Source organism: Amphimedon queenslandica, unplaced genomic scaffold, assembly GCF_000090795.2.
Source record: "Amphimedon queenslandica unplaced genomic scaffold, v1.1 AMPQUscaffold_13522, whole genome shotgun sequence".
Lineage (NCBI taxonomy): Eukaryota > Metazoa > Porifera > Demospongiae > Haplosclerida > Niphatidae > Amphimedon > Amphimedon queenslandica.
This window is the reverse complement of record NW_003546242.1, coordinates 299,286-323,491: the sequence shown is the minus strand read 5'-3', so window position 1 is coordinate 323,491 and position 24,206 is coordinate 299,286. Positions and strand designations below refer to the sequence as shown.

Below are 24,206 nucleotides of genomic sequence, written 5' to 3'. Positions count from 1 at the left end.
GCAATATTGCATACTCTTTAAAGTCTAAAAAATTTTGGTGACTGAAGTTCATGCAAGTCACGAATTTGGATAGGAAATCAAAAACTGCTTGAACATGTATGATAGCTCATAGCTTGAATGATGCTTTGAATTATGCTCAAAGCACAAAATATTCAAACTAGACTTTCTCCGCATCATAATTTACTTTTATAATATGTACCATATTTCCTTAAATGAAAACCCAGGCATCTATTTCTTAAAATGACTTTTGGACCTCGAGAAAAATTTAAAAATAAAATGAAACTTATGTCAACAGTGGGATTTGAACCGGGTACCCTCACACAAGTGACATTAGAAAGCTTAAGGAAGTATCTACAAGGCATCTACACTTAGTGAAGGCTAGATTTGTGTATTTATAGTTCCATTTTATTGCCAACCCGGCATTTATTTGTACCCAGCTTTTATTTGAGGATATGTTGTACATGTATACATTATCATGTAGATAGTGCAATATACATGTACATGTACATATATCTAGAAGTAACCTTACTATGTGTATGTACCTGTGGTATGTACAATGATCAGCAGAAATAAATAAGAATACCATGTATGTACATGTAGGTTGCACTATTACATGAGAATGCCATAGATTGCATCTATTGTACGACAGTATGAATCATGAAACCAAATTAAGGCTTCAGCATAACTTCTATCTTGTCAGTTATTTTCAAAGCAAAAATTCCAGGCAATTTGTACAAAACATTTAGCTTGCCATATACATGTAGTTATTAAAGGTCTTTTACAGATCAATGTACGTGTAATGTACATGTATGTTTAAGAACATGTAAAATGTACAGCACATGTATCATAAAAATAAGAAAATAGAATGATTTCTCCTAGCCATTTTTAATGGAATACTATGTACTTGTTTAACATTACTTAATGTTAATTTATGATAGATCAATCATCAATGGTACAATAATAAGTCATTGTTATCTGTTATAGAGAAGTGACTCTTTTTGCAGCCATTCCATTGTATTATAATGGCATAGCTTCTGATATTGAAAGGCTTGGTTTAGTCAGGGTACAGCTGATTTAACATTACTCTGGCCTAATGGCCTTCTTATGAAGCAATGGGCCTCTGACTAGTGTGTTCCTCTCTTTTTGCTGCCAAAACTACATGTAGATATACAATGTGGCATCAGACTTTTCATGTACCCCTATTTTAATTTCTTTAGCTTTATCTGATTTTACTTGTCCCATATTAGTCATGAACTGAATGAGCTTCACTTCATTTCTTAATGTTGGAAATAGTTGCTCGTCTGGTGCCCTACTTCTCCTATGTTATTGTATATGAGGTGCCTTTTTAACCAACTTTATGGCATCTGTATTTTTTACTATGCTTTTTGGGGGCTTGAGTGCCATTTTAACTCTTTTATGATTTTACCACAATGTGTTAGCATCACGTGGTGTCTTTTCTGCACATGTGCTTATGCATGCTAACAAATTATCTCATTCAAATAAACGATTCTAATAATCACAATACATGTACATTAAATTTGAGGGTGTACTGTACTTTTACATGTATCACAGAAATTAAGTATTTGAAATTACATGTACATGTTTGTATCTCAATTTTACGTGACATTGGTGTTCTTTTTAGATCTTCCAATGGTTATCAGTACTGATACTGTAGCCATTCTCGATCCTCACAAACGGTTTGTTAAAGAAGACTATGAACCAGAATTAGCACACTTCCTTTCTCATTCTGGCCACGCCGCATGCTTTGATGGTGTATTTGGTCTTACTCCTTTAACAACATCCTACAATGCAACACTTTTTCGATTTCCTCTCCGTAAGACTAACTCACAGTCTGAAATAGTTCAAGGTGAGTATTCCCCTGATAGAGTCAAAGGATTTCTTTATAATTCTTTCATTAACGAGGCTCCAGTTATAATGCTCTTCCTTAAGTATGTTCAAGAGATTAGCTTGTATGATAATGATAAGCTTATTTATAAAGTATCCATTGATCAATCGCAAGTATCTGCAATAGAGCGTGAAAGACAAGCCCTGCTTAAACTCGCTGAGCGTACCTCTCTCTCTTGCTCACTCAGAGTTTACTCTATGAGTATCCAGACTCAAGACCAGAGGATGTCACATTATGAGCCACTCTCATGGTATCATTGGCTAGTAATTAATATGATTGGATCAAGTGATAAGAAGATTATCGCAATGAGTAAAGATCAGAATAACATTCCATGGGTAGGTGTAGCAGCTCCTTTACCACACCAGACCAATATTAATCTGTCATTGAGGAATTGTACTACAAGTGATATAGTTGCTTGTATTACAGAACTGAAGAAAGGAATACTTCATAGCCCTCTCTCTCTTCCGTGGTGTGATAGTGCTAGGGGACATCTTGATGGCCAGGTCTTTTGTTTTCTCCCTCTTCCTGGAACCACTAATCTCCCTGTTAATATTCATGGATATTTCTCTGTCAGTGATAACAGGCGCACTATAGAGTGGCCTGCTGCTGATAATAAGAGTGCCAAGGCATTATGGAATGAAGCTCTACTGAAGTCTCACATTGCTCCACTCTACTCAATCCTACTCGCTCTTAGATCTTCATTACTAAGATACGCTAACACTCCTCTTCCATTAGTAGAGTCTGAGAATAGCGACATTACTGATCCATATGCTGCATGGCCTCTATTTTCTAAAGTTAAATTTCACCATATCTGGAGGGACTTGGTTGCACCTACACTAGATGGAGTTGCTGGTCTTCCTATTCTCTGGACAGCAGCTGAAGGAGGCATATGGGTTAAACTCCAGGATGCATTTTATCTTCCTGCAGCTCCCACTTTTCCCATACCAAAAACGGTCATCGAGCTGTTAGTGAGAGTAAATGTTCCAATTGTTAGTTTGCCAACAGAAATACGAGAGACATTAACTGAATGTGGTCTCAGGGACATACTTAACCATAAAGTTTTGAGTCCAGCTTTGATTAGATATTTTCTGAAACAACTTTCTCAGGGGTCTCTAGGCCTCAATGATAAAGAGAAAGTTCAGGATGTGCTGGAGTGTATTCTTTATGATATTGATAACAGCAACTGCACTGAATTAGTTGGATTAAGTCTTTTGCCAGTTTATGAAAGGAAGTTTAAAACAGTTTATTTCAAAGAGACAATAAGATCCGAAAGTGAACGCCTGTACTTGGTTGATCAAAATGAAGCTTTGGAATTTCTTCCTAACATTGAGGGCTCTTTGGTGCATCAAGGCCTAAGAAGATCAATTTTTTCCAAGTTACATAGTTTAGCTAAGAGAAGAAACCTTCAACTTAGCCCTTTCACACCTGATGCTATAATATCTCATCTATTGCCATTGAGTATTCTTTCCTGGTACCCTAAGCTACACAAGAGCTCAAGTCCTGTACAATGGACACCAGGTCAAAATAATCATCCTCCTCAAGAATGGATTACTCATGTTTGGAATTGGCTCAACAGGAATTGCGCATCATTATCAGAGCTTGAGGGTCTGCCATTAATACCAACCATTAAGCTTAATAAGCATTTCAATAACATTTCTTTGTTATGTTTACCTAAGAGCAGTACTGGATCATTTTTCTTCAATAAAGAGGCAGATGATGATGAGATTCAATTAGCTGATCTTCTTCTGAAAATGAGAGCCACTGTTGTCAAGCACAATCAGTTTGTTTTCACTCATCAAGAAATTAAGAAGTACATATTTAAAATCAACATACAAACTGTCCTCCAATATATTGGAAAGATTGGTGTTCAAGCTACTTCGTCACTTTTGACCGAAAATGATAAAGTTCTTCTTCGCTCTTCAATCGTAAACTTTTACAAATCTCGTGGTATTTCATTTGCTGATTTGATAAAGAAGCTCCCAATATTTGAAGCAGGAGTTGGAGCGAATCCTAGACAATTAGTCAGCGTCAATCAAGGATACATTTTGCCTCATCCACGCATTGATTTTAAAGATGACCTCCATTATCCTCCAAATTTCTTTAACAATGCTGATTATGATGTATGCGTATTATTACAAAAACTAGGTTGCTCTGTGCTAGGACTAGATGATATACTTATTAAATGCGTTATGCCATTTGCATTGCAGCAGTGTAGGAACAGTCCTCATCGCTGGTGCAATGGTGATGAGCTCTTTCTTTTCATTCTTAATCATGTCAGAAGCTATGGTGCATTAAGTAACATAGCGTTTGTTCGTACACAAGCTGATATGAAGGTTTTAAAGTGTCCAGGAGAACTTTACGATATCAGTGATGAGCAATTCACAAAAATTTTTGAAGCACAATTGGAGCCATTTTTTCCGCATCAAAATTATTATGATAAAGGTGTTTCTGAAAAGTTACAACAAACTGGCCTTGTTACATGGAAGAAGCTGGTAAAAGACGCTTACAAACTAACATCTTTGATGAAAGAGAGAGCAAGTGCAGTTAGAAGAATATCAAACCAGTCCGTTGCTATTGATAGAAGCTGTTTTCTAATTGAAGTGATAACGTCAGTACCAGCTGGACTTTCTCATAAGATAATGGCAGAATTATCAACAGTTCCCTTTTTAGCAGTGCAAGTACTACAACCTGATCAATATCCACGCTGTCTTCAATGGTTTGGAGCTAGAAAGAAGAGAGATCTGTTTGAAGCACCATGTAATGTTCACATGTATGATGCTAATCCATATCTTATTGGAGCTGTGGCTCCAATATTAAGCTCTGCGTATTTCAAACAAAATATGAACTCAATAAGACCTTTTACAATGTCTGTAACTATTAATGATGTCATTGCACAGCTTAATATTCTTGTTTCTTCTGTTAAACTCCCACTTTCTACCTCTGAAGAGGTTACAAGCATTACGTCATGTGTATGCAGCATATACAATTACCTTAATAATCATAGTAGTAGTATATCAAAGCATGATTTACCAGCTAAATGGATATGGTGGCAGAATGAGGGAGGGCTATATACTTTCGTGGATTCCATTTTTTTTGTATGGCACTCAATCATTTCACTCAGTCCTTTCATTCATAGTCTCATGCAGAATCCACAGTATGCCTTATATAGGAATCTTTTCATTAAATCTGGAGGCATACAAGAGTCTCCTGCAATAGATGAAATTGCAGGTGTCCTGCATAGAATAGCTTCAACTTTCTCACAACTGGATGAGAAATACCTTGAAATGGTCATTAACATTATTTTATATCTCAAGTCTAAGAGTTTCTCTGGTAATGTTTATCTACCAACTACAGACTGCCTGATCCTGCCAGCCAAAGATTGTACGTATGATGACAGAGAGTGGATCAGGAAGCGTGTAGGAGCTGGAATAAGTAAATATAAGTTTGTACATGAGAAAATTCCACCAGTAGCAGCAAAATATTTTGGTGTAGAACCGCTTAGTAAAAAGGTAGCACCATCAATGGGATTAGAACTAACTTACACTAAAGCAGGTCAATCTGAGAGAGTCACAAGACGCATTGGCGGTATAGTTCGTGACTATAGTGGCAATATTGATGTTTTTAAAGAGCTAATACAGAATGCAGATGATGCTGGAGCTAGTAAAGTGAAACTACTCATAGACTGGAGACATCATGGAACGGAATCAGTTATTGCTGAAGAAATGAGCCAGTGGCAAGGACCAGCTTTGATTGCTTATAATAATGCGACATTCTCTGATCAAGATTTTAAAAATATATGTGAGTTAGCTGCTGAGTCTAAAATGAAGGATCCCATGAAGACAGGACGTTTTGGAGTCGGTTTTTGTGCCTGCTATTCTCTCACTGATGTCCCTAGCTTTGTTAGTCGTCACTCAATAACTATATTTGATCCTCACACTAAGTACCTTGGAGATAGAGTCACTCATAATGAACCAGGCATGAGGATAAACCTAGTGGAGAATAGGGAAGACCTCACTGTATACAAGGATCAGTTTGTCCCGTTTGATGGTCTTTTTGGCTGCCACATATTTGAATTGACTGGTGAGGGTTTTGATGGAACTCTGTTTAGATTCCCAATGAGAATGGACTCATTTCCTAAGAGTGAAATATGTAATGATCATTATGATGAATATCATATTGATAGTCTCATAAAGGAATTGAGACGTGAAGCCAATAATATTCTACTTTTTCTCAAAAATGTGCAGTCACTAGAATTTTATGTAATACCTAAGACTGCCAAAAGCCCATCAGAAATGAAACTTCAATTTAAAATTGAGAAAGAATCCAAGGAACATAGTGCAAGGCTCCAAATAATAAGAGATCCACATTATGTTACTAACCCTCTCTGTTCACTAGTTACTATTAATTTTCAAGATGATTCAGGCAGTTCAAAATCACAATTATTAGTAGCAACGGCTCTTGCTAAAACTGCTCTTCCAAACTCTAAACCTGGTCTACTCCCATTAGCTGAACTGGCCATACCAATTTCACCTGATTCCTGTTGTCCTCTTAAACTTAAGGACAATGGTAGCCTTTTCTGTTTCCTTCCACTTCCACTCAAAAGTTATGTACCTTTTCACATTAATGGGTTTTTTGATATTGGTAAAGACCGTCGGGGATTGAAGGAAGCCACACAAAGCTTAGAGTTTCAATGGAATGAAGGACTCATTACAGCTGTGTTACCATTTGCTCTTGAATCAGCACTAGCAAAACTAGCTAAACAGCTTAAAACTCTTAGCAGTGAGACCCTGAAACAATATTATTCCTTGTGGCCTGGTGACTATTCCTCTAGTGATGACAGGCGTAACTGGTTATCAGGAGTTTTTAGTACAGCAGCAATGAATGTACTGATTAATAGTAAAGAGAAGCTGATGTGGTCTACTGCAAATGGTGGCTTATGGGTTACTCCAAGGGAATCTTATTTGTTTATTAATGATGCTAGATTGCCTAAAGAGATTGAAAGTGAAGCAATGACTTTGATCAAGTCTGAAGGATACCCTCTGATTGAGTGTCCTCCTCATGTTGTCAAATCTCTCACAACAATGCTGGCCAGCAATAATCATATTTTAAGCTATCAATGGTTCTTTACAACTGTTTTTTTACCAAATATTAACAGTATTAGTGAGCCTATTAGAACAAACCAAATCATGTTTGTTCTTCAAAAAATTAAAGAAGAGCAACACATGTACTTTAATAAAAAGTACTCTTGGGCTATTTCACCACTAAAAGATACTGCTTGCATATCTGTGTCCAGCTTGAGCAGATTAGCAAAACCATGTGATCTTATAGACACTTCATGTAAACCTATGGCTCAATTGTATGATGAGACTGAAGGTTTTTTTCCTGATAAGAAGTTTCATAAGGTATCAGATATACTGAATATGCTTGGAATGATTTCACAAGAACTGCCACTTGATATGCTAGCAGAAAGAGCCCGTACTGTCTCGATTCTTGATAAGCAAGCAGCTGAAGGAAGGATGATGTCATTGTTATTCTACATTCATTATGTCGAGAATCGTGATATTCAACATAGATACATGTACAGTCAGAAAGAAACAGAACTGAAAAAAAGAGAAGAAAGAATCAATGTTTTAAAAGATATTCCATTTCTTCTTTCTGTTCCTAAGCCAGATAGTGCTTCTGTTCCATGGAACTGTAACACAAAAAATTTTTTACCTCCCTCACAATTATACTCACCAGCACATTCTTGTCTTGTATTTGCTTCAGTTCCATTGGTTAATATTCCAATAGCCTCTGATAGTAATATTGAAATTGATAAGATGGTTAATTATCTTGGTATTAATAAAAATGAACCAACACTGAACGTAGTACTTGATCATTTGTGTGAGCTAATACAACACTTAAATTTACCATCACTGGATGAATCTACGCTTCAATATATTGAGAAAGAGAAAGTATTTTTCAAAATTTATAACTTTATTCAAATAGCTCAAAAACCTCTGAGTTCACTAAGTATTAAAGATACTGCCATTGAGAGGCTCCAAAACAAAAAGTGCATCTGGCAAAAAGGAAAGCTACTCTACCCTAAGCAAGTTGTGTGTGATTGGAATGTAGAAGAATGTCTTCCTTATGTTGTTCCACTTTCTGATACTAATGTACACTTTAAAGAGCTTTTTGTAATATTAGGTGTACAGGTAGGACCAAGCATTGAATATCTTTTTTCCTTGTTGGCACAGATAAATGAGGATTTTTTTGAAACTCCTCTTAAAGAAGATGTCTTGCATCTCACTATTCAAATTGCTGAGAGGTTATACTCTTTATCACCATCGTCTTCTGATTTCCCTGTTAATAGAGTTTTGTTACCAAATGATAAAGGCATACTTTGCCCTGTTTCTAAACTATCCTGTGATCCATTTGTTGACTCTGACTCTGAGTGGATATCACAATTATCAGATTATCAAGATTTTGTCTTAATAGGTGGCCGTCCAATTTATCCTAAAATTCCAAGAGAAACTGCTTTAAGGCTTGGCGCTCGTCCTCTTCTTGATACCATTGTGAAACACATAGAAGATGAAAACTTCCTTGATGACACAGATTTTGGTCAAAGTGAAGACCTTGTTGATCGATTAAATGGGATACTCAAGAAATACCCTGCTGACACTTCAATATTTCGTGAGTACATACAAAATGCTGACGATGCTAAAGCAACAGAAATAGTGTTTGTACTTGATCACAGGAGCAAACATCCACAGGAGAAGCTATTGACAGAAGGCACGGAATGGGCATCATTGCAACGTGTACCAGCACTGTGTATTTATAATAACCGCCAATTTATGGAGGAAGATATTAAAGGAATATGTAAACTTGGAAGAGGAGGGAAAGGAGACACAGCTGATACCATTGGACGATTTGGAATTGGATTTAATGTCTCGTATCACTTAACTGATTGCCCAACATTTGTATCATTTGACTCTCATGGTCATCCTAAAGACTTGTGTGTGTTTGATCCATTGAAAAAGTACTGTAATAAAAAGAAAGGAAATCCAGGAAGAAGATGGAAAGTAAATCAAAGGCACATGAACCAATTCCCTGATCAATTTAAGCCTTTTTTAGTTGATGAAATGGAGCAAATGAAAGTAATGGCTGATTGTTTTGAAGACAAAAGCTCTGGATTTGTTGTGTTTCGTCTACCATTAATACGTGACAAGCCACTAGGTTTTATTCCGATGAGCAATACAAGGTGGTTGATGGAAGGTAGAGCTCATGATGTACATCAAGTCATTCAACTGTTAAATGATTTCAAAGCTGCTTCAAAAGATATGCTCCTTTTTCTTAATAATATCAAAAATATTTCAGTGTTTGAAATAAAAGCAGACGGTAATTGTGTTCATCATTTTTCATCAAATGCAACAGTAAAAAATGAACCCAAAGGAACTTTCTTAAAGTTTGGTAGTACTCTGATTCAAACTGTGGTTACACATCAAGTGAACTTAGCAAAGGAAGATGATCAGGAAACAGTCACAAAATGGCTTATTAGTAAAAGAAGTGGATTTCATCAATCCTCTTACGAACTCTCTGAAATATGCACTAGAGCATCAGAGAGAGGACTAGAACCATTTGGAGGAGTAGCTACTACCTTGGATGCTGAATCACTGTTGAATAATGGCAGTTTATTCTGTTTCTTGCCTATGAATATACCTAGCTGTCTACCTGTTCATTTAAATGCCCATTTTCTTGTTGATGATTCAAGGAGACATTTAGAGAGTCTACCAGGACTGGAGAAATGGAATTCCAGCATTGCTGAGCATTTGTTATTGCCAGCTTATATTGATCTACTCCTTGAAGCACGAAAGGAAGTAGATGGATCTGAAAAGAGTATAAAATGGTTTTACAGCCTTTTTCCTAATATATCAGATTCAAGCTCACTTCAGACATCTGAAGCTAGTCCTCTAAACCTAAACGTGTTACTTTATTCCAAATTACTACAAGAAAATTGCCCTGTACTACTCGATGCAAGTGGCTTAAAGAATGGAGACATTAAATGGTTAAATATGAATATCGGGCAGTTTTGTATTGATCGTACTTTTAGTCATGAAAACAAACTTGTGGTAGGTGCTAAAGAACTTGAGCCAGTGTTTGTATCCTTAGACTTGCCAATAACACGAGCACCTGCATATCTTTTTAGAAGCTTTGTTAGAATAAATAGTGGTTATATCAAAACTGGTCTTTTAACACCAAACAAAGTCCTTAATCATGTTAAAACTATTGATCGCAAATTATATGAAAATACATTAAAAGAAAAATGTCAAGGTTTGCTTTCTTTTTGTACTCAACATCGTAGAAGTGATGAGATACATGAATGCTTGAAAGGTGCCCCACTGCTACTGACACTAGCTGGTACTTTAAATTTTACAGGGAAGTTATTTGAGTCTAAGTTTTCTGTCCTCCTTCCTCATCAGAAGGAATTGTTTGTGAGTCCATCAATGGAGGCCAAATTGCTACAAGATGGAAGATTTGGAAATGTCATTGTCCCTCTTCCTGTAAATCATGTTTCTAGCTCAATAAATTTAAGCAAAGTCAGCAGTCCAATGAAGCTATCTGATGATGAAGTTCAACTTGTTAAACATCTCTGGAACTACCTTATACACATGAACTCCTTTTTATTTCCTTCATATGTTAGTATAGATCAGTTCCAGCATATGCCTATACTACCAGCCACCAGTGGATTCTATTATCCTCCTATTTTAGGAAAATGTTTGTTTAATCAAGGAGTAGGTAGCAATTCACATGTTTTAACAGCAATGTTAAAGTTGGGTTATGAGACAATATACTTTAGTCAAGTAGGTCAAGCTCTTGCCCCACATTTTGTGAATTCTTACATATCAAGTTCATCTTCTTGCTCTGATATTATACAATGTTTAAACCTACGTCCTCCAAATCTTAATGTTAGTTTTAATGAAGAGGAAGTGACTCATATCATATCTGTATTGTCACAAGCAGATGAAATCAGTGATAAAATTATCGCTATTCTAAAACAGTTACCAATATTTGAAACAGTCAACAAAACATACATAAAAGTGAGCAGTGCGAAGTTTCACATTAAACCATTGCTAGTTCCTAGTGCAGGTATTATAACAATACAACAGACAATCAATCAACTAGTACTAGCAAATCCTAGCAGTCAAGCTGACACTCTATATAAAAAAATTTTTAAAGGTGACTATGAATCTGCACAAGCTGGTGGGGAATGTGGATTTTATCTCAATTACCTCATTCCTCATTTTTCCTATCTGACCGAGTCTGAGCTGGAAGTACACCTTGACTTCATCAAACGTAGTTACTTTTATTCTTCTTCTCATTTTTTGACATTACAAATTAAAGAGTGGCAACCTGTAATTGCTGCATTAAAGAAAACCCCACTACTTATGAGGCAACAAGATGGCAGTGGTGGAATAAGGCAGTTAGTGTCAAAATTCTGTGACCCTAACATAAAATTTAATGTTGTTTTCCAAGAGTCATTGCTTCCACCTATGAAATGGAGATCAGATGAATGGTTACCATTTTTGAGAGAGCTGGGACTGCAATCAAAAGTGAGTACAAGTGTATGGCTAGATAAAGCACGAAAATTTAGCAAAGAAATTGAGAAGATAAACAAGAGAGCGAAACCACCAGATAGCATAATGGACAAATCAACTGTTCTCATTGCATCATTAGAAAATATTATCAGTTCCATCAATTCATTCTATTTTGGTTATCAAGAAAAGGAAGGCTCAGATAAAATTGAACTACCAGAGGAAATTTCACGTTTTTTAGCTGAAGCTTCAAAAATCCAATTCATATACTGCCCTGAACCTTGTAAGTTAGTAGCTCACATTGAAACTATTACTGGTGAATCACCAGTTCAACACCAATACTTCATTAGTTTTCATGAAGCTGTATTTTACAGGAGTGCAAATAAGACTTGTTTGGTTAGAAAAGTTTTACCAGCATCTTGTCAGTTTCTTCAAAATTTTCATTTCAAAATAAATAACAAGCTAAGCATTAGAGAGCCTATTAATTTGAAAGCAGTCGTCAAGAATTTAGTAGCACTGTCTGAAGCTCTGTCAACTGTAAAAGTATTTATTCCCTCCCTTGAGTCAACAAGAGCAATTAGAAGGGTAAAAGAAATAATTGAAAGTCATTACTCTTTCATGGAATCAAATTTGGATGAAAAGATGATTCGTGAGCTGACAGAAGTCTCTTGTGTGTTACTAACAACAAGTCAACTCACATATCAACTAGTGAAACCAAGCCAGCTTGTTATTGATCTTCCCAATAAATCAGACTTTCATCCTTTTTGCTATGGAACTCCAATTGAACTTATGAGATACAGTAAGTTATTAAATGTTCTTGGAATAAAGAAGAAACTTGAACCAACACAATATATATCAATATTAAAAGCCATTAAAAATGAGCTAAAACATGGAAAGTTAACTGAAGACAAACAGTTTGAAAAGGTGTGTCAGTCTGCTTATATTGCACTTGTAAAAGACTTGCGATTACTTCAAGAGATGCCAATATTTTCTAAAGATGTCGTTATATATCTTCCTTCTGATGGTCAGGAACTGGTAGCATCAACAGAGCTGGTACATAATGATGTTCCATGGGTAGCTAGTCGGTTGAAAAAATCGAGTCAATTGTTAAAGTATAAGTTTCTACATCCTCCACCTCCAGATGACAGAGGGCAAATGGCACCACCATCTTGTCTTAGAGTTAAACTTCTCAGCAATTTAGCTGTTGAGAAACTAAGCACTTTCACTACTGATAGATTAAACAAGTGTAGTGATCAGGAACTTTTTGAAAACAAAAAGCATAAAACTAATTGTAAAGCAGTTCAAATCCTTGAAGACACTATCCATTCACATGATTTCACTAGAGGTATTGGTCGTTTGTACTGGCACCAACATCAGAAGCATCCAAAGAAAGATGCACAGTTTTGCCTTCAACTTTTGTCATTGAGCAAGTGTGAGATTCATTGTGTAAAAGACATAACAACTATTATTCACTTGGAAGGATCGGCAATGAAGAATACAGAAGATTCATCTAGACTTTGCTATATTGTGACCACTGGACATCAACCTCCAGAACAAAAACAGGGAGAAAAACAAGGACAGGAAAAACAAAGCGTGCAGTTGTATATTTCTCATAAAGGTGCCATGAATGAAGACAAACTTTTTGAAGAGCTGGCAAAGGAGATAGGCCACCATTTATTACACAGTACTGGTGATACAGTAAATATCAAAGAAATGTTTAGATGCTTTCCTCATCAGATATCAATGGTATTGGATAAGTTAAAAATATCCCCATTCAATCTACAGTCCTCTGGTGATGGTACTGATTTATCTTCAAGTGATCAAGACGTAGGATGCCTTATTTATGATCATACCTTTTCAAAAGAAGAGTTTATAATCTTTTGTAACTATGATAAAGATGAGAAGGTTATTTTTCATTACCTGGAGAATGGAAAGGAATGTTTTGTTTATGCTAAAGTTGTTGATTATACTCCAAAAACTGAATCAAGATTGAGCGACATGTGTATCAAAGTATGCATAGGAAACACTGACAAAGGAGATCCGATAATAAAAAAGGCATCTTTGTTTCAAGTATACAAACTGCTTGATATGCCACAAAAGAATTACCTTGAGAATGGATCCTCATCTCCATATGTGTCACCATTGATAATTTCCCCTGTGCCACAAACTGAAGAAAAATTAGAAAAATGGATGAGAGATACACTAGTTTACAATGGAAAGAACTCGTGTTGCTCTGCAAAACAGCTCTCAATGAGACTGACTGGACACTTACATTATGTACTGGTACGCAATAACAAAGGGCCCGAACTATTTGTACAAGCATCCAAAACAATATTGGATATTATCAGTGAAGAGGATATTGCATTGGGTTCAACAATACAAGCTGTAGAGGATCTTGTAAAAAAGTTAGAATCACTTTCTATTCATGATGATTCTATTGCTGGTGAGCCACAGACTCCACCTCTCACTGCTACCATACCAACTAATTTTCTATATATGCAAGGCTCTGCAAGAATATCCACTTCTCTTCCTAGAAGGCAACTCTTTAATCGATCACCAAACACACAACGGCAGCCAACAGTTCCTCAACCTACAAGTTCCATACCAGTGTATAGGATAAACCCACCTGGAGGAAGTGGATATAGTATAGGAGGAAGTGGATATAGTGGAGGAGGAAGTGGGTATAATGGAGGCAGAGGAGGAGTGAGTGGAATAAGAATAATAGGGAATAGCAATCCTTTTGTCACTAGGACATTACTTCCAGAGACTACTATACAGCCTCAGCAGCCTCAGACTGACAAGAACAAAGCTAAAATGTGGCTACAGCAGTGTAAAGCAGATTATCTTGCTGCAATTACTGCATGGACTTCTGGAGAAAATTTACTTGAAAACCAGGTAATATATTGATCCTATTACATTTTCATAAATAATTGTATGATATTTATGTGAGAGCAGCAAAGTGTATATCTAACTACATGTATATTTCATGCATGGGTTATAATTATTTAAAATGTTTTGTAACAATTTTCTGTTTTGCAGGAAGAAGAGGAAGAAAAAGAGAAATTAGAAGAAAAGGATAAGAATTTAGTTGATGATAAACAAGAAAAAGAGGAGGAAGAGGATCAAGAAGAAGAGGAGGTGAATGAAGAAGAAGAAGGGAAGGTAAAGGAAAAAGAGAGGAAGGAAGGAAAGGAATATGGTGAAGGTGAGGAAGAAGACGAGGAAGATGATTATGAGGATGATAAAGATGAAAAAGAGGAAAAAGAAGAGGATCTGATAAAGGAAAAAGAGGAGAAGGAAGAAGATGAAGAAGATGAGGAAGATGATGATGAGGATGATAAGGATGAAAAAGAGGAAGAAGAGGATCTGGTAAAGAGAAAAGTAGCCACTCAGCATAAAGAAACTTGTCGCTTTCCAGCACTGATATGTTTTCTGTGTCATGATGTTGTGGAGAAGTGTCTTAAAGGCCTTATGTATGCTAGATGTGGTCTACCTGAATTTCTAATTAATGACAGTTGCCTAACAAAAATCAGTACTGAAATACAAAAATCGCCTCACATACAGAAGAGAATCAAAGATATTGTGAAGGAGTGTGTCTTACAAGTCAGTGAGCATGATAATAGAAGCAGATATCCTCATTATCAGATACCACCTTGTGCACCAGCTAGTGTTTATAGTTCATTAGAAGCAATGGAAGCATTGAGAGCTACTAGGAAACTAATAAACAAGATAAGAGAAGATGATGAATTGAAGGAACTGTTAGGTGACATTGATGATTTACCAGAAAAAATGTTTGATGTTTTAGTCCCTGTCTCTGGAAACAGTAAGTTGTACTGTACATGTTACAGAGTTAATTCATGCTGCCAAATGTTTTGTTGCTTAGAAATAGTGCAAAATCTTTTTGTAATTTTTAGTAAATTTTTGTCAGTTTGCTATGGTTTGCATACTGCCAAATGCTTATTTGCCAAAATTATCTATGTTTCCCAGCCTTAACAAAATTAGCAAAATTGAAGTATCTTATATCATTGCATGATTAAAACGTTATAGGAGGTTTGTGAGCAGCATAAAAACTGAGAACTGACCTACAGCACATGGACTAGCCTGAATCTTTTTGTGCTGTACTACATCCAAATATTGTCTAATTTTTAAAATGCTGATAACTCGAAATTTATTTTCTGGAAACAGCTCCAACTTTCTATATATTGCTACTTACATGTACATCATAGATACTACAAAAAGTGTACATGTGTAACTGCTTTATTACTTTCCCTTCATGATCTCTTTCTTACTCTACTAACTTATCCTACACGATTTATTATTTTTGTTATTACTATTCAAATGTACATTGTTTACGCCTATTAATGCTAATTATAAATGTTGTAAAATAATGATAATTAATGCCTGTAATAGATCTATATCTGATAAAAATTGTTACATAGGTTTTCCTGAATACTGGGATGATCACACTGAAGAAGATGGCCACCTTAAGCTTGTTTTATTGAGTCCACTCTCTGATGAATATTGCCGAGTTATTGCATGGTTTCAAGGTACTTTACCGAATGTTACAATTCATCGTGTGGAACGGATTCAGAATAAACTACTTTGGCAAAGATACTTGGATTGTGCTAAAAGAAGCATTCAATTTGGTGTTGTTGATCGTGGGAAAAAGTTATTTCATGGCACTAGAAGTAATGATCCTAAGGAAATATATGGAGGAGATTCAAGTTTTGACATGCGTTTTAGTAACAATGGATTGTGGGGGCAAGGAAATTATTTTGCTGTCAATGCCTCATACTCTCATAATTATGCTCATACTGCAGGCCCATATAAGCAAATGTTAGTAGCAACTGTCTTGACTGGACTCTCTTATTATTCTCAGCCCAGTCCATATCGCAAGCCTCCTTGGTGTTCTACAGCAGGTGGTATAAACCGTCGTTATGATAGTGTTTATGGAGATACAGGTGGCTCTAGAGTATACATTACTTATGACAATGAAAGAGCTTATCCTATGTATCTTATAACTTATGCATAACATACAAAACTTATGTATTAATTTGACTATTCATTAGTGTAGAAAATTGTAGTAATTGTTACTTTTTTGGTTAACATTAGCTAATTTCTATGACTTGTCACAAAATCATTATTACTCATTATACAATGTATAAAAGTGTTACTATAGGTGGACTAGCACACTAAACAAAACTAAGATAAGACTGCACCACCAGTATATGATACACGATTAACTACGACTTAATTTATTAAACAATATCAGAAAAATCCATATAGCTAGCCAGTGGCTTAATGAGTTCATTGATTGATGTAGCCAAATCACTGAACGTTGGTCTGTCATTTATTGACTCACACCAGCAGGACAGCATCAATGCATAACTGTGTGAAAATAAAAATTAATTATTTGCAATAATCACAATATTACATTTCTTCTGAGCAAGCTCCATTATAAGGACGATGTAGTCTTCCTCCAGTATCCAGTAACTCTACTACACCTACTGGATCTAGCCCAGGATAAGGTGTCTTACCAAGACTAAACACTTCCCAGCACAATACACCGTAAGACCACTGAATGTGTGCATCATAAAAATTTTAACAGAATAGTAAAATTTCAATTAAAACACTAACTACATCAGTCTTCACAGAAAATACTCCATCATGAAGACTTTCTAAAGCCATCCATTTAATGGGAAGCTTGGCTGGTGCTGAACCACTTTCCTCTTTTGATGATTGTCTAAAATAATCTTGACCGTGTACTTCTTCTGATAGACCAAAGTCAGCAACCTTAATAATTCCTTCATCATCAATCCTTTCAAAATTTGAATAATAAATAACTTATTAAAATCTTACATGCAATTTCTAGCAGCCAAATCACGGTGTATGAAGTTATGTGATGCCAAGTAAGACATTCCATTAGCAACTTGCAAACAAATTGAGAGTAACTGTTTCCTGACGTTTAGTATAACATCCTCTTCACTAGTATCAGATACTGTAAGATTAGGCCTCTCCTTCTTTAGGTATGACAGTAAACTTCCTCTGGACATGAATGGCATGACAATATATGGAGCTGGCCCAAGGTCTAAACACACTCCAATAAGAGAAAGAACATTAAGGTCATCAAAATTTGACATCTTTATGCATTCGCTGACAATATCTTCAATGTCACTTTTTGAGTACAATCCTATGTATTAAAAAATTGTCAGGTATTATTTAAAACTATACTGAAAGTTTATTCTTGTTTAATGGGTTAGGTCTACTTAAAATTATACCTTTTAATGTTTTTACAGCCACTGCCTGTGGTACACATTTATCATTTGTCATTATTCCTCTGTAAACTATGCCAAATTCTCCTACACACAGCATTATAATTATTATTAATACATAATTATTAATTATTTCCAACCTTGTCCAACAGTTTCTTCCAGTACTAGTTTATCTCCAGGGATTATATATTTTGAAAGTTCACTCATATGTGATGGAGAAATATTGTCAGATGCCAATATCTTTTTTCTTGGAAAATCAATGACTTCTTCAGCTAAAATTATCTCTGAAGCAATAATACAAATATCTAAAAATACTGACCAGCAAAATATCGAACAGACTCTCGTGATTCCAGTAATAGCATATTATTCATCAATAGCCTGCGGTTCTTCGCTTTCTTTCTTTTTACAATGCACAAAATTGGAACAATGATTAAGACCAAACAACACAAAGCTGCAAGTGAGGAAGATATTATAGTAGCTATTGGTAAACTAGTGCTCATAACACTAGGTGGTGCTGGTGTTCCTATACATCAGATATAGTATATTTGAGTTATGTTCTGTTACCTTGAATAATGATTCCTCCACCAGTGCAGCAGTCACTGGTCAAATTAAGAAAATCAATAAAATTGTCAGTATTGTTACACTCTGGAGTCTCAAATCTAAGAGTTTGGTATTTATAGCTCTTACAAACTTTTAGAAATACTTCCCAGCCTTTAGAACACAATTGTCTTGATACGTAGTCACATTCATTAGGACACAAAAATCTTGGAACATGTATTGTACGATTATAACCACATGGTACATAGTAGTAATTGCAGAGAGCCTTAGCTGCTAGTTCATGACACTGTCCTGTGAAAGGGAATACATTAGTTAAATGCTCCATAAAATCCCTTATATCTGGTTGTCCAAAAATCTGCCCTGTGTACACATAGTCTTGCTCAGTGAAAACTGCATCACAGACTGATGGATTTGTTGTCTTGTAGTATGGCTCGCATCTTCCTTCAGTACTTAAAAACAACAATTATTTTATCAATTTGTAAATTGCATTGTTTATTACTTCATTTTATTCCAGAATGTGTGATCCAAGTCAGTATTACAAATTGTTTCATTATCTGATGTATCTATGATAATATTTAAATAAGTGGGTATTATTGCATTACATGTACCTATATCAAAACAAATTATACCAATATCTTCATTGTGATTGCAATTTGTGGTTTTTCTTGTGTGGGAACACTGAAGGAACAAATTTTCATTTCCATTGCAATCAATATCAGTTAAATGAATACTCCCGTTTCCTCCACCAAAATATGACTTGTCACGATATACAGCACCTGCAAATACATAAAACTAAAAAGAATCAAGTTTCTCACAACACTACCAGTAGTAGAATATCCTAATTGTCTGCATACAACCTCAGCATCATTATTAGTCCAACCATCATCACAGATGGTTCCCCAGCTTCTGTTAAGACAAATCTCAAGGCGACCTTCATTACCAGAAGTTCCATTGACCAAACGGATCTCACCATCAGAGCAATCTAAAACATAAAATGCTTAGAACTAAAATTACAGGAACATTATTGCTTACACGATGGCAGCATAATTCCACCATTAGAGCAACAGTCACTTGCAATATGTAAATTTTTAATTAAGCTATCAGTATTATTACATTCTGGCAACCTTAAGCTATCAGAGTAACTACTATATTTAGATGATAGATCTTTTAGAGTCCTCCAACCATCAGGACACAAATGTTCTGATACATAAGTACACACGTCAGGGCATAAAAATCTTGGAACATGTGTTGTACCATTGTAGCCACAAGATAGGTAATAATGTGTACAAAGTGTTGTGATAACTATATTGTAGCAATCTGATTTGAAAGGGAAGCGATTGGTGAGGTATTCAATGAAGCCTCTGACACGTGGTTGACTATGTGTTTGTGTGTTAGGCATGTATACATAATCGTCTTCTGTGAAAATAGAATCACACATTGATGGTACATTTCTTTTGAAGTAAGGTTCACATTTTCCTTGAGTACTATAAGCAATGAAATAATGAACTAATGAACTAAAAATAATAAAATCTTACATCATCTTAGACCAAACATCATCATCCAAATTTGTACTACAAACAGTTTTATTATTTGATGGATCTATCAAGAAGGAATAACTTGTTTTTTGCATAAAATGAATTTTAGCTACATACCAGTATCAATGCACATAACACTAACATCCTCTTTGTGTTCACAGTTATTTTCCCCAATTGCTTTGTGCTGACAATCAAGCAATGAAGTCTCAGAGCCTATGCATCTCACATCATCTAGCCATATTCTACCATTACCAGCTCCAAAGAATGCTCTATTACGATACACACTACCTATATATGCACACATAAAATTCAATCTACACCTCAATTTACCAACTGTAGAGTATCCTAATTGTTTACACACAACATCAGCATTAATGTTAGACCAGTAGTCATCACAAACAGTTCCCCAGCTGATGTCAATGCAGATCTCCACTCTGCCTTCCTTAGGAGTATTTCCATTGACAAGACGAAGCTCACCATATGAACAACCTTTACCAAATTTCAATGCTCAATATGAAGCAAAAGCACTCTAGCTTACCTGTAATCTCAACTTCTTTAAAACAACAATCATCTTTCAGGTTTAAATTTCGAATTAAAGCCTGTGTGTTATTACAATGTGGTAGGCCTAAACTGCTTTCGTAATCATTATAAAGTAAAGTAACAGCACGAAGAGTCCTCCAACCAGCAGAGCACATATTGTTTGATGCTTCGGTACACATATCAGGACATAAAAATCTTGGAACATGTACGGTACCATTGAAGCCACATGGTAAATAGTAATAAGTACAAAGAGCCTTTACAGCCTTGTAGTAGCACTCTCCAGTAAAGGTAAAGTAACTAGTTATATATTCCAAAAATCCTCTAACCCGTGGTTGACCTTGTGTTTGAGTTTTGGGCATGTAAACATAGTCAAATTCAGTGAAGACTGCATCACATATTGATGGTATGTTTCTTGTAAAGTAAGGTTCACATTTACCCTGAGCACTTATTAATACAATGCTAATTTGAAATTCACCAATGCTCATGTGCATACCTCATTTTAGCCCATAACTGATGATCTAGCACAGAACTGCAGACTGTTTTGTTATAAGTTGGATCTATAAAAATATTTCAATTACTATCCAGTATAATGCATAAATTACCAATGTCATAGCATAGTACACTGACATCTTCCTTGTGTTCACAGTTGCCTGTTCCAATTATGTGATGCCCACAATGAAGTAGTGATTTTTCAAATCCAAGGCATCTCACATTATCTAGCCAAATAGTTCCTTTACCCATTCCAAAGTATGCCCTATTACGATAAAAGTTCCCTGGCAAAAGAGACTATGACATTCATCAACATTACTATGTACCAATTGTAGTGTAACCTAATTGTCTACATGCAACATCAGCATTAGTATTAGTCCAATAGTCATCACAGACTGTTCCCCAAGTGTTGTTCACACATATCTCTAAACGTCCTTCATTTGGAGTGTTCCCATCAATTAGACGTAGCTGGCCATCATTGCATTCTGTGTATGTTTATTTTCAGTTGTACAATAATAAATAATAATTACTTGGCTGTGAGCACTTGACACTAACATGTGGTTGCATGCTACAATCTGCACTGAAGTTGTAGCTGCAGTCAATTAATGCATTCTCAGATCCATCACATTTTACATCATTTATGAAAGGCTCAAGTCTGTTGGCTGAGCTAAGGTCAGTTGAATTATAGTACACAGCACCTAAAGCATATTTTAACAATGACTAGTATAACTAAAGCTTACCAAGAGTTGAATATCCTAATTCTCTACAGACAACCTCAGTGTTATTGTGTGTCCAATTATCAGCACAAATAAGTTCCCAAGTATAGTCAATACATAACTCAATGTCTCCTTCATTAAAAGAATCTCCACCAACCAAACGAAGCTCACCATCATAACAACCTGTGAAATGAATTTTTGACTATTAGTGTTACTAAAATTGCATTTTAAGAAAATTGTATTCATTAATCACGCGTACAACTATGTTTTCAAACAGTCAAATAATTATTAATTTATGATAAATATTGGCAACATAAATATTCCATTTCATAAAAATATATTTTACCTTGTTGTAAACATGCTACACCAACATCCTCATAATGATCACAGTTATTAATTCCGATTGGAGCATGCCCACACAACAGCAAGGATGACTCAAATCCACCGCACTTTACATTATCTAAGAATATTTCTCCACTACCTTCACCAAAATATCCCATTTTATAATGCACTGCATCTAAAACATACAGTCAATATAACAAAGTAGTATTCACTTACTGTAATAATTGCATACCAGTAGTGGAGTATCCCAATTGCCTACATACAACTTTAGCATGAGTATCAGTCCAGTAATCATCACAAACTGTTCCCCATGTATTGTTAATACATATCTCTACACGTCCATCAGCAGCAGTATATCCATTTACTAAACGCAATTGACCATATGAACAACCTATTACAAAATAGATAAATCTAATTGAATCAATGAAGCCTTTACCATAAACCAAAGTAGCCAACTGAAGCAGCAGTATTATCCAAGGTAGGTCCACACAGAGCTGCATCATTATAATGTAGAATAAAAATAATTACATAGGATACACATTTATAGGTTTGGCAATACAGTATTATCATTATTATATATATATTATTCTTTTTAATTATCTGCACAGAAATAAATCAATATTTTAATAGTTGCAAGATATGCATTAAAAAAACAAACACTCTCCTGGCACACAGAACATACTCACCACAGAATGCTACACTGCAGAGTGAAAGTATCTAGTTGTAGATCTATGTCATCCACTGCTAGAATTTTGTGGATTATGCAACTAGTACTAGACCATATATACTGTGTAAATTTTATAACTTATCCACTTCAAATGGTGTAGAACAGTTTCCTTAATAAGATTATTATAACATCTTTAATCTATAGCCATCTCAACAGTTGGAGACTTAACACAGCCCTTGATCAACGTTTTTACACCATCTTTTGAGTATCATATCAAATAGTATCCATACCACAATAAAAAATATTCAGCATCTAGGAATTTTTGTTTGGGGGAGAAGCCCAGAGCAGTGGACTGGAGGGGGAGGGGAGGCTGTGTACATACATGTATGTACATGTACAGTACATGCATGCAGTTACAGAAGTACACAGGGGGAAGCTGAAGAGTTTGGGGGGATGCTTCCCCCCCTGCCCCCCACTAGATAAAACCCTGGCATTGTATTGATTTCAAAAAATAAACTATCACCCATCTAGTACTACGACAACTATTAACCTCAGACAAATCAAGTACAAGTACAGTACAGTAATTTATTTTAATAGCAGATAATTTTTAAAAATATTTTAAACAAACTACTGGGTTACACAATAAACATAATTTTCAATCAATAGTCTTTGAGTAGTCTGATGTTTGATAGTTGGATTGGAGAGAAGAACTTGTGGACATGTTTCTCTGATGCATCATAAGGGAGGCCTCTCATCCTAATGGTGTGGAGGAGAGGTGGTGGCTCACTCTCTTCCTCTCTCTCTTCTCCTCTTGTTTCGTCTGTTACATGCTCGACAACATTTGATTTAAGGAATAAATCACATACATTGTATATTAAGTAAAACATACATCAATAAGCAGGGTTTCCCATAGGGTTTTGGCATAGTGCTCATGTAAGTGGATTGTCAAGTCAAGTCAGAAATAGGGGCCAAAGACACTATACTATCTATAGTACAGGGTATTTAATATAAATCACAAGGAGAGAATTCACTATTTTCTGATACATATGCATCTCATTGTGTTGCTTAAGCTGAGTTGAATCAAATTTGAATTTTTTAATAATTTTTTAAAGTTACTCAAAAATTGGGCCAACAACCAAAAGACCTTTGAAAGAAATTTCTCCATTTTTATAATTTTTTTCCGAATCTGATACATATAAATGTACTTATGTTGACTAGAAAGTTTGAACTGATACTGATCAAATTAATTTCTTTATTTGCTCAAAAATTGGGCCAAAGTCCCTGTATACTACAACAGAGGGATTTTGGCCAAATTTTGTAGTATACAAAGCTATGTATGGTCTATCATAACTGGAGAGAATTGAAGATAATGTTATTGTTGGCTCATTAAGCTTGTGCTCTTTAGCCACTTTGTGGGAAACCCCTGTTATAACACATGCATTTGGATTGCATCAGATATATAAATCTCTTGTGTTGTGTTATATTATGTACCAGTAGTACTGGTACACTGTAGTCCTATTATGTGTGTGAATGTGTGTTTATACAATCAATAGATAATTTGGAATGTCTAAGTGATGTCCAGGTAGCAGAGAAGAAGCTGTTCTTAATT

General features: G+C 35.5%; 2 protein-coding genes across 3 annotated transcripts; one reads left to right on the top strand and one right to left on the bottom strand.

Annotated features, from left to right (window-relative positions):
• The first annotated feature begins 1,647 nt into the window (after positions 1-1,647).
• On the top strand, positions 1,648-16,615 carry LOC105312160 (sacsin-like). Its single transcript, XM_011404599.2, has 3 exons — positions 1,648-14,373; positions 14,518-15,301; positions 15,918-16,615. The coding sequence occupies exons 1-3, from the start codon at positions 1,651-1,653 to the stop codon at positions 16,508-16,510; spliced, it is 14,100 nt and encodes a 4,699-aa protein (XP_011402901.2). The 5' UTR covers positions 1,648-1,650; the 3' UTR covers positions 16,511-16,615.
• A 16-nt stretch (positions 16,616-16,631) lies between these two features.
• Positions 16,632-22,476, bottom strand: LOC100634342 (deleted in malignant brain tumors 1 protein-like). Of its 2 annotated transcripts, XM_019998510.1 has the most exons (24): positions 22,367-22,476; positions 22,163-22,321; positions 21,935-22,105; positions 21,613-21,771; positions 21,403-21,570; positions 21,199-21,357; positions 20,986-21,156; positions 20,877-20,940; positions 20,382-20,827; positions 20,174-20,332; positions 19,961-20,131; positions 19,844-19,907; positions 19,341-19,792; positions 19,132-19,290; positions 18,917-19,084; positions 18,808-18,871; positions 18,315-18,757; positions 18,070-18,273; positions 17,891-18,022; positions 17,757-17,837; positions 17,338-17,668; positions 17,116-17,296; positions 16,913-17,055; positions 16,632-16,866 (listed from the first exon to the last, which is right to left on the bottom strand). In XM_019998510.1, the coding sequence occupies exons 1-24, from the start codon at positions 22,431-22,433 to the stop codon at positions 16,737-16,739; spliced, it is 4,446 nt and encodes a 1,481-aa protein (XP_019854069.1). In that variant the 5' UTR covers positions 22,434-22,476; the 3' UTR covers positions 16,632-16,736. The 2 variants fall into 2 exon arrangements, with proteins under 2 accessions (XP_019854069.1, XP_019854110.1); XM_019998551.1 differs by lacking the exon at positions 22,367-22,476 and having other exon boundaries at positions 22,147-22,314.
• Positions 22,477-24,206: the final 1,730 nt, after the last annotated feature.

Bases quoted from the DNA above. Each gene is read 5' to 3' on its own strand.
- LOC100634342 (XM_019998510.1), bottom strand. From the start codon at position 22,433: ATGATGCAGCTCTGTGTGGACCTACCTTGGATAATACTGCTGCTTCAG. The intron at 18,274-18,314 runs GTAACAGAACAT...TCTGATGTATAG, and splicing joins TGGAGGAATCATTATTCAAG to GAACACCAGCACCACCTAGT. The intron at 17,669-17,756 runs GTATAATTTTAA...TTTAATACATAG, and splicing joins GGCTGTAAAAACATTAAAAG to GATTGTACTCAAAAAGTGAC.
- LOC105312160 (XM_011404599.2), top strand. From the start codon at position 1,651: ATGGTTATCAGTACTGATACTGTAGCCATTCTCGATCCTCACAAACGG. The intron at 14,374-14,517 runs GTAATATATTGA...TCTGTTTTGCAG, and splicing joins AAAATTTACTTGAAAACCAG to GAAGAAGAGGAAGAAAAAGA. The intron at 15,302-15,917 runs GTAAGTTGTACT...ATTGTTACATAG, and splicing joins AGTCCCTGTCTCTGGAAACA to GTTTTCCTGAATACTGGGAT.